Source organism: Salvelinus alpinus, chromosome 14 (genome assembly GCF_045679555.1).
Source record: "Salvelinus alpinus chromosome 14, SLU_Salpinus.1, whole genome shotgun sequence".
NCBI lineage: Eukaryota > Metazoa > Chordata > Actinopteri > Salmoniformes > Salmonidae > Salvelinus > Salvelinus alpinus.
Window position 1 is genome coordinate 6835240 of NC_092099.1, and position 15998 is coordinate 6851237.

General features: G+C 43.3%; 1 protein-coding gene across 3 annotated transcripts in view; it reads right to left on the reverse strand.

The window, feature by feature from the left end:
- The window catches only part of tbc1d4 (TBC1 domain family, member 4), a 248987-nt gene that overhangs the window by 156399 nt on the left and 76590 nt on the right, over positions 1–15998 (reverse strand). Inside the window, exons 1-3 of one of the 3 annotated variants that reach the window (XM_071341979.1) lie at positions 15419–15575; positions 14766–15001; positions 11866–12018 (exon numbers count right to left, since the gene is read on the reverse strand). In XM_071341979.1, coding sequence (XP_071198080.1) covers positions 11866–11900 — 35 coding nt within the window. In that variant the 5' untranslated portion in view covers positions 11901–12018; positions 14766–15001; positions 15419–15575. Of the gene's footprint in view, positions 1–11865; positions 12019–14765; positions 15002–15418; positions 15576–15998 lie in introns of those variants that run through there. The other 2 variants (XM_071341976.1, XM_071341978.1) reach the window with 2 other exon arrangements.

The window sequence follows — 15998 nt, forward strand, 5'->3', positions numbered from 1 at the left end:
CCATCCACTAGGAGTTGTTTTATCATCATGGGGAACTGCTGCCCTCTGTAGTGGATCCATCCACTAGGAGTTGTTTTATCATCATGGGGAACTGCTGCCCTCTGTAGTGGATCCATCCACTAGGAGTTGTTTTATCATCATGGGGAACTGCTGCCCTCTGTAGTGGATCCATCCACTAGGAGTTGTTTTATCATCATGGGGAACTGCTGCCCTCTGTAGTGGATCCATCCACTAGGAGTTGTTTTATCATCATGGGGAACTGCTGCCCTCTGTAGTGGATCCATCCACTAGGAGTTGTTTTATCATCATGGGGAACTGCTGCCCTCTGTAGTGGATCCATCCACTAGGAGTTGTTTTATCATCATGTGGAACTGCTGCCCTCTGTAGTGGATCCGTCCACTAGGAGTTGTTTTATTATCATGGGGAACTGCTGCCCTCTGTAGTGGATCCATCCACTAGGAGTTGTTTTATCATCATGGGGAACTGCTGCCCTCTGTAGTGGATCCATCCACTAGGAGTTGTTTTATCATCATGGGGAACTGCTGCCCTCTGTAGTGGATCCGTCCACTAGGAGTTGTATTATCACGGGGAACTGCTGCCCTCTGTAGTGGATCCGTCCACTAGGAGTTTTATTATCACGGGGAACTGCTATTCTAGTCTAGCTTGTCCTTGGACTCTAAGACCTAAGGAATGTTTTTTAACAGGCCAGGTGTATGATAGGCAAGAAACAGAGGCTATTATTTAGATACTTATGCGTAACACATCATTCCTTAAATAAATATATGGCTAATACTGCATGTAATTTATTTCCTGAAAGAGGTAGGCTAGGACGTCTATATATACGCTTCCTAATATTGAGTTGCACCCACTTTTGCCCTCAGAACAGCCTCAAATCGTAGAGGCATGGGGCTTAGACTCTACAAGGGGGCATGGACTCTACAAGGGGGCTTAGACTCTACAAGGGGGCATGGACTCTACAAGGGGGCATGGACTCTACAAGGGGGCATAGACTCTACAAGGGGGCATAGACTCTACAAGGGGGCATAGACTCTACAAGGGGGCATAGACTCTACAAGGGGGCATAGACTCTACAAGGGGGCATAGACTCTACAAGGTGTGGAAAGTGTTCCACAGAGATACTGGCCCCATGTTGACTCCAATGATTCCCACAGTTGTGTCAAGCTGGCTGGATGTAGCGGATGTTGGTCCACTTTGAATGCAGCGACTACTGTAATCATTCTCAAGCTGTAACACAACAACATGTAACGGGGTGTGAATAGTTTCTGACGGCTTAATGGTTTAATGGTCCCACGTCCATCGGCTTGGTTCTTATTGCCCTGGTGTGATATGGTGCCATCTAGTGGTGTAGCGTGGCACACTTTGAACGCAGCAACTAATCATTCTAGAATTTATTTGAGGCTAATTCATTGATTCTACATACCAAATCTGGAGTCAATATGACTTATGGTTCATGAGAATTTTTATTTTTTATTGAACCTTTATTTAGTATGGCAAGTCAGTTAAGAACAAATTCGTATGTACAATGACGGCCTACCCAGGCCAAACCCGGACGACCCTGGGCCAATTGTGTGCCGCTCTATGGGACTCCCAATCACGGCCGGTTGTGATACAGCCCGGAATCGAACCAGGGTCTGTAGTGACGCCTCTAGCACTGACATGCAGTGCCTTAGTCCGCTGCGCCACATCGGGAGCAGATTTTGTATATATTTTTAGCATTAGCATTTGTGCTAACGTGCATCTATAGGAACAACTGTGGTCATATTTGAATGAAGCAATAATTGTTTCTTAAAACCATTAAAGACTGAAGTAATGAGTCTCAATAGAGAATCTGTTAGTATATCTGACCTTCATGAGGAGAAGATGATTTTGTAGCATTAGCAATTAGCGTTACATAGGCAAAGAATGAGTTGTTCATAGTTTCCTTGTGTTTTTTATACTGTATATCATTACCAAATTCAGCGTGGTTCATGTTAAGGACGTCCATGATAGTGATGACAAGTTTTACTGAGGAGTGGCTTCCGTCTGGCCACTCTAGAATAAAGGCCTGATTGGTGGAGTGCTGCAGAGATGGTTGTCCTTCTGGAAGGTTCTCCCATCTCCACAGAGGAACTCTGGATCTCTGTCAGAGTGAACATTGGGTTCTTGGTCACCTCCCTGACCAAGGCCCTTCTCCCCTGATTGCTCAGTTTGGCCATGTGACCATCTCTAGGAAGAGTCTTGGTGGTTCTGAACTTCTTCCATTTAAGAATGATGGAGGCCACTGTGTTCTTGGGGACCTTCAATGCTGCAGACATTTTTTGGTACCCTTCCCCAGATCTGTGCCTCGACACAGTCCTGTCTCGGAGCTCTATGGACAATTCCTTCGACCTCATGGCTTGGTTTTTGCTCTGACATGCACTGGCAACTGTGGGACCTTATATAGACAGGTGTGTGCCTTTCCAAATCATATCCAATCAATTGAATTGACCACAGGTGGAGTCCAATCAAGTTGTAGAAACATCTCAAGGATGATCAATGGAAACAGGATGTACCTGAGCTCAATTTCAAGTCTCATAGCAAAGGGTCTGAATACTTATGTAAATAAGGTATTTCTGTTTAACAAATTTGCCAACATTTCTAAAAACCTGTTTTCGCTTTGTCAATATAGATTGAGGAGGAAATTGTTTTAATATCTGGGAGTGATTATGATCGAAGAGAATTCCCTTGGTAGATAATGCGGTCGACATTTGATTGTGAGGAGTTCTAGATCAGGTGAACAGAATGACTTGAGTTCCTGTGTGTTGTTATGATGATCACACCACGTCTCGTTAATCATAAGGCATACCCCCCCGCCCCCCTTCTTACCAGAAAGATGTTTGTTTCTGTCGGCGCGATGCGTGAAGAAACCAGCTGGCTGCACCGACTCCGTTAGCGTCTCTTGAGTTAGCCATGTTTCCGTGAAGCAGAGCACGTTGCAATCCCTGATGTCTCTCTGGAATGTTACCCGTGCTCGGATTTCATCAACCTTATTGTCAAGAGACTGGACATTGGCGAGTAGTATGCTAGGGAGTGGAGCGCGATGTGCCCGTCTCTGAAGCCTGACCAGGAGACCGCTACGTTTGCCCCTTTTACGGCGTCGCGTAGGGTCGCCGGCTGGGATCAGATCCATTGTATTGGGTGGAAGGCAAAACACTGGATCCGTTTCGGGAAAGTCATATTCCTGGTAGGAACGATGGTGAGTTGACGTTAATCGTATATTCAGTAGTTCCTCCCGACTGTATGTAATGAAACCTAAGATCACCTGGGGTACCGATGTAAGAAATAACACATAAAAAAACAAAATACTGCATATTTTCCAAGGAACGCGAAGCGAGGCGGCCATCTCGGTCGGCGCCATATCGAGAAGCTGATTAATTAAACAGCATGATCATTACACAGGTGCAACTTGCGCTAGGGACAACACTCTAAAATGTGTAGTTTTGTCACACAACACAATGAGATAATGGATGGGCTGGACATGCCGAACATTATATTATAGTATCCAATCCTCGTAACCATGTTTGCCAGTGACAGTTTCATCCCATTCAAATATTTTTGTTCATCAAAAAGTTCAGTAATAGGCCCATGTAATTCCAGTTTATATTGCAAGGGCTGTTTCATTTCGGGAATGCGCTGTCAGTGTGTCGGTATATTGTATATATAATACAGGGCATTCAGAAAGTATTCAGACCCCTTCACTTTTCCCACAATTTGTTATGTTACATCCTTATTATGAAATTGATTAGATTTCATCCCCCCTCAATCTACACACAATACCCCACAATGGCAAGGCAAAAACAGGTTTTTAGAAATGTTTTGCATATAAAAAATAAACGGAATTATCAAGTATTCAGACCCTTTACTTAGTACTTTCTTGAAGCACATTTGGCAGCGATTACAGCCTTGAGACTTCTTAATTATAAAGCTACAAGCATGGCACACCTTTGTGTGGGGAGTCTATCTCATTCTTCTCTGCAGATCTTCTCAAGCTCTGTCAGGTTGGATGGGGAGAGTCGCTGCACAGCTATTTTCAAATCTTCCAGAGATGTTTGATCGGGTTCAAGTCCAGGCTCTGGCTGGGCCACTCAAGGACATTGAGACTTGTCCCGAAGCCACTCCAGAGAAGTCTTGGCTGTGTGCTTAGGGTCGTTGTCCTGTTGGAAGGTGAACCAGGCACTGCAACACCTCCTTCAGTAGAGAGACTCTACCCTTGCTCCATCCAATGACTGCATCTTACAACTTATTATCCAATAACTACTTCGTCTTTGAGTCATTTATACACAAAGTCCACAATACCCTGCTATGTGCAGATAGTATGCATCCCCTTACCCTTTAAGAATGGTCTACCATATAGCCAGTTATGCAGGGTTTAACGAATCTGTGGCCACCAAACAGATTTTCACAGCAATGCTAAAAGAAGGACAAGTTCAAAACGAGATGCTATAAGGACAAAACTCTTGATGCTGCAATAATGAAAATATCTCAAAAACCAAGAGGAATTTCAAAACACTCAACCAAAGAAGAAAAACAACACAACCGTCTTTTACACCAAGCGCAACGTGTTCAGAGAAAATGAACGCAATCCTGAAAAAGCACTGGCATATTCTGCAACCAGACACCAAAACAAATCACACACCTCTTCATGGAACCCTCACTGGTGGTCTATAAGCGTGGTCGCAATATTGGAGATAGTTTGGTGAGATCTGACCTGCCCCCCTGAGCCCACTCAGACACCCATTCCAAATGGGAACTACAAATGTGGCTCATGAGATCCTTCTTCAGACACCAACGTACAGGTGGAAAAATCCCTGTTAGGGGTATCATCTCATGCAAGACCAAGGGAGTAATCTCTCTCATCACATGTACATGTGGGAAAGCCTACGTAGTACAAACAAAAAGACAATTAAACAACGCAGAGCTGAACACCGCAGCTCAATCAGGTGTAAGATCACTGACTGTCCAGTAGCAGCTCACTTTGTTGAAGCTAACCATCCCATCTCCTCCTCTAATACACAGGCATTGAGCATGTTGTTCTTCAATGAGAGGAGGTAACATGGAGATCCTACTACTACAAAAGGGAGGCTTACTGGATATCCTATCTTAAAACATTGACCCCTAGTGGTCTGAATATTGACTTTGATCTCAGGCCCTTCTTATGAACAATTCTCTCTTTTATGAACAAGTCTAAGAAATGGATATATTCTTTCTACAGCTTATCAACATACACCTAATTTGTTCCCCCTGTTGATGATGCTTAATATGCATTATGGTTGAACAAAAAGATTACAAAAATGAAATGGGAAACAATAAAATATATATGTGAAATTGAATTAAACAATGTATGCTGATGCTATGATTATGTACAAACTTCAATTCTGTTTCCATATGATAACAATAGTATAGTCAATATGCCATAAACTACTGTTTAAAAAAAAAGTTTCACTCAATTAATTCTAATTAACTTAATAATTATGACACACCCCTCACTATTGTCATTGGTTCAAGCGTTCATGACATTACCCTGAGGAAGGCACAGTGACGCTGAAACGTTGGGGATTTACCCAATACATTTCTGAGAGTTAATATATAGAGTGGCACAGTGATGCTGAAACGTTGGGGATTTACCCAATACATTTCTGAGAGTTAATATATAGAGTGGCACAGTGATGCTGAAACGTTGGGGATTTACCCAATACATTTCTGAGAGTGAATATATAGAGTGGCACAGTGATGCTGAAACGTTGGGGATTTAGCCAATACATTTCTGAGAGTTAATATATAGAGTGGCACAGTGACGCTGAAACGTTGGGGATTTACCCAATACATTTCTGAGAGTGAATATATAGAGTGGCACAGTGACGCTGAAACGTTGGGGATTTACCCAATACATTTCTGAGAGTGAATATATAGAGTGGCACAGTGACGCTGAAACGTTGGGGATTTACCCAATACATTTCTGAGAGTTAATATATAGAGTGGCACAGTGACGCTGAAACGTTGGGGATTTACCCAATACATTTCTGAGAGTTAATATATAGAGTGGCACAGTGATGCTGAAACGTTGGGGATTTACCCAATACATTTCTGAGAGTGAATATATAGTGGCACAGTGACGCTGAAACGTTGGGGATTTACCCAATACATTTCTGAGAGTGAATATATAGAGTGGCACAGTGATGCTGAAACGTTGGGGATTTACCCAATACATTTCTGAGAGTGAATATATAGAGTGGCACAGTGATGCTGAAACGTTGGGGATTTACCCAATACATTTCTGAGAGTGAATATATAGAGTGGCACAGTGATGCTGAAACGTTGGGGATTTACCCAATACATTTCTGAGAGTTAATATATAGAGTGGCACAGTGACGCTGAAACGTTGGGGATTTACCCAATACATTTCTGAGAGTTAATATATAGAGTGGCACAGTGATGCTGAAACGTTGGGGATTTACCCAATACATTTCTGAGAGTTAATATATAGAGTGGCACAGTGATGCTGAAACGTTGGGGATTTACCCAATACATTTCTGAGAGTGAATATATAGAGTGGCACAGTGACGCTGAAACGTTGGGGATTTACCCAATACATTTCTGAGAGTGAATATATAGAGTGGCACAGTGATGCTGAAACGTTGGGGATTTACCCAATACATTTCTGAGAGTGAATATATAGAGTGGCACAGTGACGCTGAAACGTTGGGGATTTACCCAATACATTTCTGAGAGTGAATATATAGAGTGGCATAGTGATGCTGAAACGTTGGGGATTTACCCAATACATTTCTAGGAGTTAATATATAGGGCGGAGTAACAGGCTTTCTGGACGAAGTGATGGGCTCTCTGGGTGGAGAGCTGGGCTCTCTGGGCGGAGTGCTGGGCTCTCTGGGCGGAGTGCTGGGCTCTCTGGGTGGAGAGCTGGGTCGTAGTGCACATTTTCTTGAGAGCTCTTCATTTATTCTAAAATAATATTGACGGCTACTTCTGCCATAGCTCGGGCCACACATCCTCTCCTGTTCTTTATGTTGTTAGTTCCAGTGTGTATTATTGTCTTCGCTCCTATTAAAGTGTCCTCAAATTATTTTGAGGGCGCTCTGGGTCGTGGAGCACCATATTTTTCCTCACCTTCATGCCAGGTAGTAATTACCTTCCCCATAGATGTTTGCCGTTGGAATCACAGAGAATGACTCCAATCTCAGGTTGTTCTTGGAGCTGAGCTGAGAATGGTGGTTGAGCTAGCAGAGTAGGGAGGTTATTATTTGTTGGAGAGGGATCTGAGGGAGGAGGGTTGGGGGTTGGGGTTGGCTGCTCCATCTCCACATTAGTGCTGGTGGAGAGCTGGTCCAGGACTTGTTCTTTTAACTACACGAGTTGGGGAGGACCATGATGGAATTGGGCTCAGGTGATGTGGGCATTCCTTTGACTGTGTCCTCTCTGTCTTTGTTCATTGGGGTGGAGCATGCATTTGTGATGTTGTAATGTGATCAGGGACTGGTCATTTTTTCCACTCTGCTTCGCGACAGATTTTTGGGGAAAAAGATGGCTATAAAGGTGAACAATTACTGTCCAATTCAGGTATATGTTTACTGAGAGATACCAGAGGTGCGTTCAACAAGGGAAATAGTTTGCAAATACTGGCTAACATATTCCATTTGTTTTGTGTTAGCCGTGATTGTTCGCTAACGTTCGCTGTTTCGGGTCTAAACTGCCACAAAAAATACCATTTAGACTTTCTACTATATTTAGTAGGAATAGCTACGTCATTTTGAGTTTCAATATTGTCACTAAAAAGCCACAGTAATCCTTACTAAAAGTATCCGTTTGATGTTTCACCGTAACATTTTGGAATGTTCATTCAAATCGTTCAACTAAAATTGTTACTCTGGCAACATGTTTGCCACAAACAGAAGCCTTGTTGAACTCGCCACTGATCACATTTTTTTTCTTCTGGTTCTAAAAAAAATCTGGGTTTTTTTGCCAACGGACCCTTTTTCATATGCATTTGTAGTGTTTACATAGGGCAGAGTGCTATGTTGTTGCGCAATTGGTTAAAAAAAACTGCAGGTTAGTTAATGTGACCTGGTCTTGCCACCAAATAATGTTTCTGGGCTCTCCCTTTGTTGCTTCAGTTTGTGGCGTGTTTTGGAATGTTCTGACGGATAAACAAAGAGGCGTGGTGAGACTTCTACTGCTGTTGCTACTGCTCTTGCTATTGCTGATAGTTCCATTGTTATTGTTAGAATAGTTTTTGTTTTGAAATGGCCTGTTATAAAATCAACATGCAGGTGCAGATTTTCTGGTATCTAAGATGGTCTACTGAATCCCCGTTTCCACTGGCACTTAAAACTTGGGCCAAATTCCAGCTGGCTCGAATGGAATTCTCAAATTCGAGCTGGGTCGAGGGAAACCCGGGCCGGCGCAGCCATTTCACAACTGGTGCCAGCTCAATTAGAATTGGGGCTGGTGATGCCATTACTATGCAACCACCAGCTAACTGATCACTACTGGATGCTGACACCACATTTAGCTAGCTCATCTGGGCTTGTTTCTGTTTGCTAGCACATGGACAAACAGTACTGCAGTAGTCAGACATGACACGAATTACCACCATAGCTGGATCCTTCATTTATTTTTGCACTACAAAATTCACTTTTACGAGAACAGTCAGCCATCGAATGCTAGCTACCTTACGTTAGCATGCAAATCAGAGTTGAAACAAGATACCTAGCTAATGTGAGCTAGCAGGAATTTTAGCTGGCTAGGTCGCAATGAAAGCTAGCTAGCTACAGTTGAAGTCGGAAGTTAACATACACTTATGTGACTTACGAGTCATTAAAACTTGTTTTTCAACCACTCCATACATTTCTTGTTAACAAACTATAGTTTTGGCAAGTCGGTTAGGACATCTACTTTGTGCATGACACAAGTAATTTTCCAACAATTGTTTACAAACGGATTATTTCACTTATAATTCACTGTATCACAATTCCAGTGGGTCAGAAGTTTACATACACTAAGTTGACTGTGCCTTTAAACAGCTTAGAAAACTCCAGAAAATTATGTCATGGCTTTAGAAGCTTCTGATAGGCTAATTGACATAATTTGAGTCAATTGGAGGTGTACCTGTGGATGTATTTAAAGGCCTACCTTCAAACTCAGTGCGTCTTTGCTCGACATGATGGGAAAATCTAAAGAAATCAGCCAAGACCTCAGAAAATAAATTGTAGACCTCCACAAGTCTGGTTCATCCTTGGAAGCAAGTTCCAAACGCCTGAAGGTACCACGTTCATCTGTACAAACAATAATATGCAAGTATAAACACCATGGGACCACACAGCCATCATACCGCTCAGGAAGGACACGCATTTTGTCTCCTAGAGACGAATGTACTTTGCTGCGAAAAGTGCAAATCAATCCCAGAACAGCAGCAAAGGACATTGTGAAGATGCTGGAGGAAACAGGTACAAAAGTATCTATATCCACAGTACAACGAGTCCTATATCGACATAATCTGAAAGGCCACTCAGCAAGGAAGAAGCCACTGTTCCAAAACCCCCATAAAAAAGCCAGAAAATGGCTTGCAACTGCACATGGGGACAAATATCGTACTTTTTGGAGAAATGTCCTCTGTTCTGATGAAACAAAAATAGAACGGTTTGGCCATAATGGCCATCGTTATGTTTGGAGGAAAAAGGGGGAGGCTTGCAAGCCGAAGAACACCATCCCAACCGTGAAGCTCAGGGAGGGGCAGTATCATGTTGTTGGGGTGCTTTGCTGCAGAAGGGACTGGTTCAATTCACAAAATAGATGGCCTGATGAGGCAGGAAAATTATGTGGATATATTGAAGCAACATCTCAAGACATCAGTCAGGAAGTTAAAAGATTGGTCGCAAATGGGTCTTCCAAATGGACAATGACCCTAAGCATACTTCCAAAGTGGTGGCAAAATGGCCAAGGCCAGCCTATCCCAACAAGTGCACACGCACACATGCAGGCACAAACACTCCTTCTTGTCACACTGAGACAGAAATAAAAACTTAAATAGACTGCTAATCAACAGAATCTCTGTCTCTGTCTGTAATGCAGAAGGGTGTGTGATTAAACCTTCAAGACAAACCTAAAAGGAACACTTCACAACAACAAAAAAACAGACTGAAGAGCGATTCACACAAATATTGATTAATAAAACAGAAATTAGTACAATAGATCCATAATTTGCACGTAAAACAAGAGAAAACATCAAGACATAGAGGCAGCCATTGTTACATGGATGTTTGGATCATTTCCTTGGGAAAGAAGAAGTTGAGTTTGATGGGAGAGAGGAGAATAGGGTTAGGAGGCTGATTGATCTATTCGTAAACCGAAAACAAGGGTTTCAGACAGTATTCTTCTGTTTGGGCTCTAATGAATACACCCCAGGAGTAGGCCTCCTAGACACAGTTTTGCATTTTCCTCATTAAAGGTTAGGATTGGGGAGGAGAAGCTGATCCTAGATCTGTACCTAGGGTAAACTTTATTCTGCAGCCAGACGGTAACCACCTGAGACTACTGAAGCTGTGAACTTATCTTTAGCTGGGTGATGCTAGGTGTGCTAAGATCCAGTATCGCTACAATTAATTAACAGCTAATTAACTAGCCTTGGCTGTAACATTAAGAACTCGAGGGCCTGAGGGATTTGACTGTTGAGAGAGAGCAAAAGAGCACGAGAGAGTTCAGCGGAGTAACTGATCATCAGAAAACGAGTCCATGAGGGACGACTCACATTTCAGAAGGGAAAGGTTAACCTTTTTGAAAATGTCTAGATGTGTCACCTCCTGTGGGGAATGTCGAATGGAGCTGGGAGAATTGAAAGGTGATTTCCTGGTTTCTAGGCCGAGTGAACCAGGGAATTGTTCAGTAGGCACGAAACTGAAGAAAATGTTCAGAAACAGAAAGTCTGAACTTGTCCAACTTGTTTTCGTTTTCTTTTCTGTTGTACAACATTTAGCTGCGGTGTGCCCTAATGAACTGCACCCAGGAGAGCAAAATGAAGGAGGCAGATCTATTCACAATCAATCCCTTTTAGTGCGCTATAGACATAATACAGGTGGTGCAGGGAAAAAGGCCGCCATGGTGCATCACCCAGGTGGGTCCTAGATAGTGATGTTGGATAGGGTGAGTTAACCCGAAAACCATCTTATGGGACAGTGAAAGGATCCATAGACTCCATAGAAACCACCTTTAAATATCTCAACCCTAAACAAGTGAAGTAGATCACTTAAATTGATCAGACATGCACAGTCGTAGCTAGTGTTACAAGCATGTAATAAAACAGTTGAACAGTTAATGGTTTAAGCAAGAGGCTTCAAGAGACAGGCTACAACTCATATCACTGCATAATGATGAAACAGAAATGTCCAGAATAGTGTTGCATGGGTTGGACTCTAGACTCTGCAGAATGTGTTGATGAAACACAGGGTTGACAAAAGGTGAGTTAAGCTGGGAATATATACACAGTTTTGGTTAAATATAGGAGTGTGAAGATTAGCATCGACATGCATACAAAACAAGACAAGGAGCATGTCAGCGTCCACCCCTACTTCAGAAAAGAATGGTAGAACCCAGCAATAGAAGGTGTGTGAATACTTTCTGAAGGCATTGTAGATATAGGCAGGGCCGAAAAGCCACGTGTTAAAAGATTTAGGTGGACGCAACGAATAACTGCTGCTGCCATCCCACCGACAAAACATGCCTCCCAACCAACCCCTCCTCCCATTTTCTCTGTCATCCCTGGCCGGTAATTCAGGTGTGGTCAAAACAGGGGGGCGAGCATGCACCCCCTCTCACCTCCAGAGGGTCCTGGTGTCGGCCAAAGACCCCATGGACCCGAAGGAGCCCTGGTAAAAGCTTTTCAGGAAACTGGGAGCGGAGAAGGAGGAGGAGAGACTGAAGTTGGACTCGCTCTCCGACACGCTGCGCGTTCTCGAGTAGGACACGGGGCTGGGATGTGTTCAAAATAAAGAAACCAAGGTTATTGTGGAATAAATGTGGTCTGGATGCAAAATGAATGTTCTTAAAAAAAATTAAAAAAGAAGAGTCATGCCATGGGCTGGAGCCTCTTAGGTGACATTATAATGTTGACTGTGTTGGTAGGGTCTTTTGTGTAGGTTGTGTTCTTTTTTGTGTTGTGAGTGTGAAAAAATAATGTTACTCAGCAGAAACTAGACCCGATTGACTCGTTTTAAAGGGAATCAAATCAAATCTGTTATGGTGGGAAAGCCATTCACATCATGTAAAATAGATGACATTGTTGATGTAGAACAGATGATGGGTGCATAAACGATTTGTCAGTTCGTGACATACTCATTCGTGTGGACTTTCCATGACGGTTAGTTTTAAAGCTGAAATCCACATAAGGAGAACAGTGTCACTGTTCACCCCAGCATATTTTTTATTGTTTTATAGATGCAATGTAGGAGAAGAGCATCCAGCATCCTGTAAACGTATATTTTAGTACAGTAAATACACACCAGCATCCTGTAAACATATATTTTAGTACAGTAAATACTCTGCTGTTCTATCACGTGTGCAATGAAATCCGAGGGGAAAAACTGTGTCTAAAGTAACTTCCTTGCTGCTGTAAAATGGATGTGGCAGTTTCACCATTACAAACTCCAGCTTAACAACAAACTTAAAAACAAACTTTCCATCAATATTTCAATAACAGTAGCTGTCAATGTGTCATTGCTAGCATTAGCCCCTAAAGAACATATTCCACATTCAAGTACAATATGAGGTGCTATTTTATAAAAGGCCCTATGCCAATCGTATTTACATCCCAAATAAAGCATGTTTCCTCATCACAAGATGCTGTATATACACCAAAGTTGACTAGGGCAAATCACCAGGCTAGAATGGGAGAAGCATCAGAAGTAGATCTGCATCTACACACATAGAAATAGAACAAACAGAATAGTCATTCAATTTCTACGCCTGTGCACGGTGCTAAAGTGCCTTCAGAAAGTATTCATGCCCCTGGAATTTTCCACATTTTGTTGTGTTATAGCCTGAACTCAAAATTGATGGCATTTTTTCCCCTTACCCATCTACACGGAATACTCCATAATGACAAAGTGAAAACATATATATACATTTACTGAAAATGAAATACAGATTTACATAAGTATTCACACCCCTTTGCTGACACTCCAAATGTAGCTCAGGTGCATCCAATGTCCTTTGATCATCCTTGAAATGTCACTACAACTTGATTGGAATCCACCTGTGGCCAATTCAATTGTTTGGATGATTTAGAAAGAAACACACCTGTCTATTTAAGGTCCACAGTTGACAGTGCATGTCAGAGCAGAAACTATAACATGAAGTCGGTAGATCTCCGAGATATAATTGTGATGAGGTATATATTTGGGGAAGGGTATAAAACCATTTCTAGAGTGTTGAAAGTTTCCAAGAACAGAGTTGTCTCCATCATTGGGAAATTGAACAAATATGGAACTACCCAGACTCTGCCTAGAGCTGGCCGTCCAACCAAACTGAGCAACCGGGCAAGAAGGACCTTGGTGAGGGAGGTGACCAAGAACCCAATGACCACTCTGACAGAACTACAGAGTTCCTTGGCTGAGATGGTAGAACCTGCCAGAAGGACAACTGTCTCTACAGCACATCACCAATCTGGGCTTTATGGGACAGCGGCCAGACAGAATCCACTCCTGAGAAAAAGGCACATGGCAGCACGCACGGAGTTTGAAAAAAGGCACGTGAAAGACAGAGCATTAGAAAAAACTATTCTGTGGTCAGATGGAGAAAGCCAGGCACAGCTCATCCCTAGCGTGAAGCATGGTGGTGGCAGCATCCTGTTATGGGGATGCTTTTCAGCAGCAGGGACTGAGAGACTGGCAAGGATAGAGGAAAAAATGACTGGAGCTAAATACAGGCCAATCCTTGATGAGAACCTGGATCAGAGTACAAACGACCTTAGACTGGGGTGAAGATTTACGTTCCAACAGGACAATGACTGCAAACACAAAGCCAAACAAACTCGGAATGGCTTCAGAACAATGTTAAAGTCCTTGAGTGGCTGAGCCAAAGCCCAGACTTGAATCCCATCGAAAATCTGTGACTTGATGATTGCAGTTCACTGCCGCTCCCCATCTAACGTATCAGAGCTTGAGAAACTCTGCAGGGAAGTATCTAAGAAAATCGCCAAATCCAGATGTGCAAAAGCTGATACAGACATACCGAAAACGACTCAAAGCTGTAATCGTCGCCAAAGGTGCTTCTAAAAGTATTCACTCAGGGATGTGAATATTTATGTAAATTCGATATGTCATCTTCAATAATTTTGCAAACATTTCTAAAAACCTGTTTTCACTTTGTCATTATTGTGCGTAGATAGAGATTTTTTTTTTTTGAATCCATGTTGAATTCAGGCTGTAACACAACAACATGTGGAATAAGTCAAGGGGTGTGAATAAGTCAAGGGGTTCACTTTCTGAAGACAGTGTAAATGGAACTCCCAATTACTGGAACTGAATAGAACCAAACTATTGGGGCCAGGGTCCATTTGGTCCATCTTTATCTCATTCTAGCCACGTGGGAAGGAAGTGACATAAGGATAACAAGAAGTGAAGTGTGTTGCGTTGCGTTGTGTGTGTGTGTGTGTGTGTGGTGGTGTGCTTCGTGTCATGGCCTGCTGGGTAATGTTGTTTCTTTGTTTGTTTGTTTACCTGCTCTGCAGTAGTTCGGGGTTGACAGACTGCTGCCTACGGAGCAGGGCCTTGCTGTGGGTACCAGTGCCCCCCTGCTGGACTCCCTGGGTGGGCGCGTCGTTGAACGAGATGCGCTTCTTCACGGGCAGGTGGCTGAAGGTGTGGGCACGCCGCCGGAACTGGAGGGCATCTGGGTCGTCGTCAGGGAAACCAGGGGGCGTGCCTGGTGGGGAGTCGCTGGGAGAGTCGTCCGCCTGGAGGGGACAGAGTGATGAAGATGAGGATGATGAAGAGATTGATGACTTGCAATGTACATCGGAGACCATTAATACACTTCCTGGCCCCATTAACCAGGTCCCAGATCTGTTTGTGCTGTATAGTCAACTCCTATTGTCTTTGGCATGCAGTAGTTGGCTATACAGCACAAACAGATCTGAGACCAGAATAGTGTTGCATGAGGTGGACTCTAGACTCTGGAGAATGCATTGAGGTGCACACAAGTTAGACCAAATGACACTCTATGATAGAAATCAAACACAGCTAGAATACAAAACGTGTCGCTATGATACATAACAAATCCTGCATCAAATCCAATCTGATTCCCGAAAACTAAAATACTTAAGCAATACAACTTCCACACTCGATTCCAAAGCCAACAGGTCTGCACTTACCGACTACTAGCAAGTGTCCTCACTCAGTCAATACGGTACAACTCCACACACTCCAACTCTCTTAGTCCTATTCCCTGACGCCTCTGTGCCTCCCCATGCTGCTCCACTCATCTATTGTAGTCTAATAAGCTGCACCCTGTGACTCACTGCATCACACTACAGGAGGGAAGGCCTTACGCAGCTCCGTTCCAAACCAAACCCTCCATCCCTCCCTACCCTTACGCTGTCGCCGACTCCCTCTCACACATCTGACATGTAAGAAAAATGCAGGGCTACCTTGAAAAAGATAGCTTGGCCTCAATTGGTCTCCCCTGCCTAAATAAAGGTTAAATCAATGCTGGTACAGTCACTCCACATAGCTTGCAGAGAGGTTGGGGGCGGAATTATTCCTATGTTCCTCAAACCTAGTCAGTCCATTCAGCGCTGCCACAGACCAACAATGGCTTTGGGATATGGCTCAGAGGTACGTTTGTTTGGTTTGGGACTAGGCCCGTTTCACATTGTGAAGAGGCTAGTATCGGCCCCTCCAGTTCCAGTGTCGGAGGGCCTGTTTACAAGGAAGTGTAGAGGAAGTATTGAG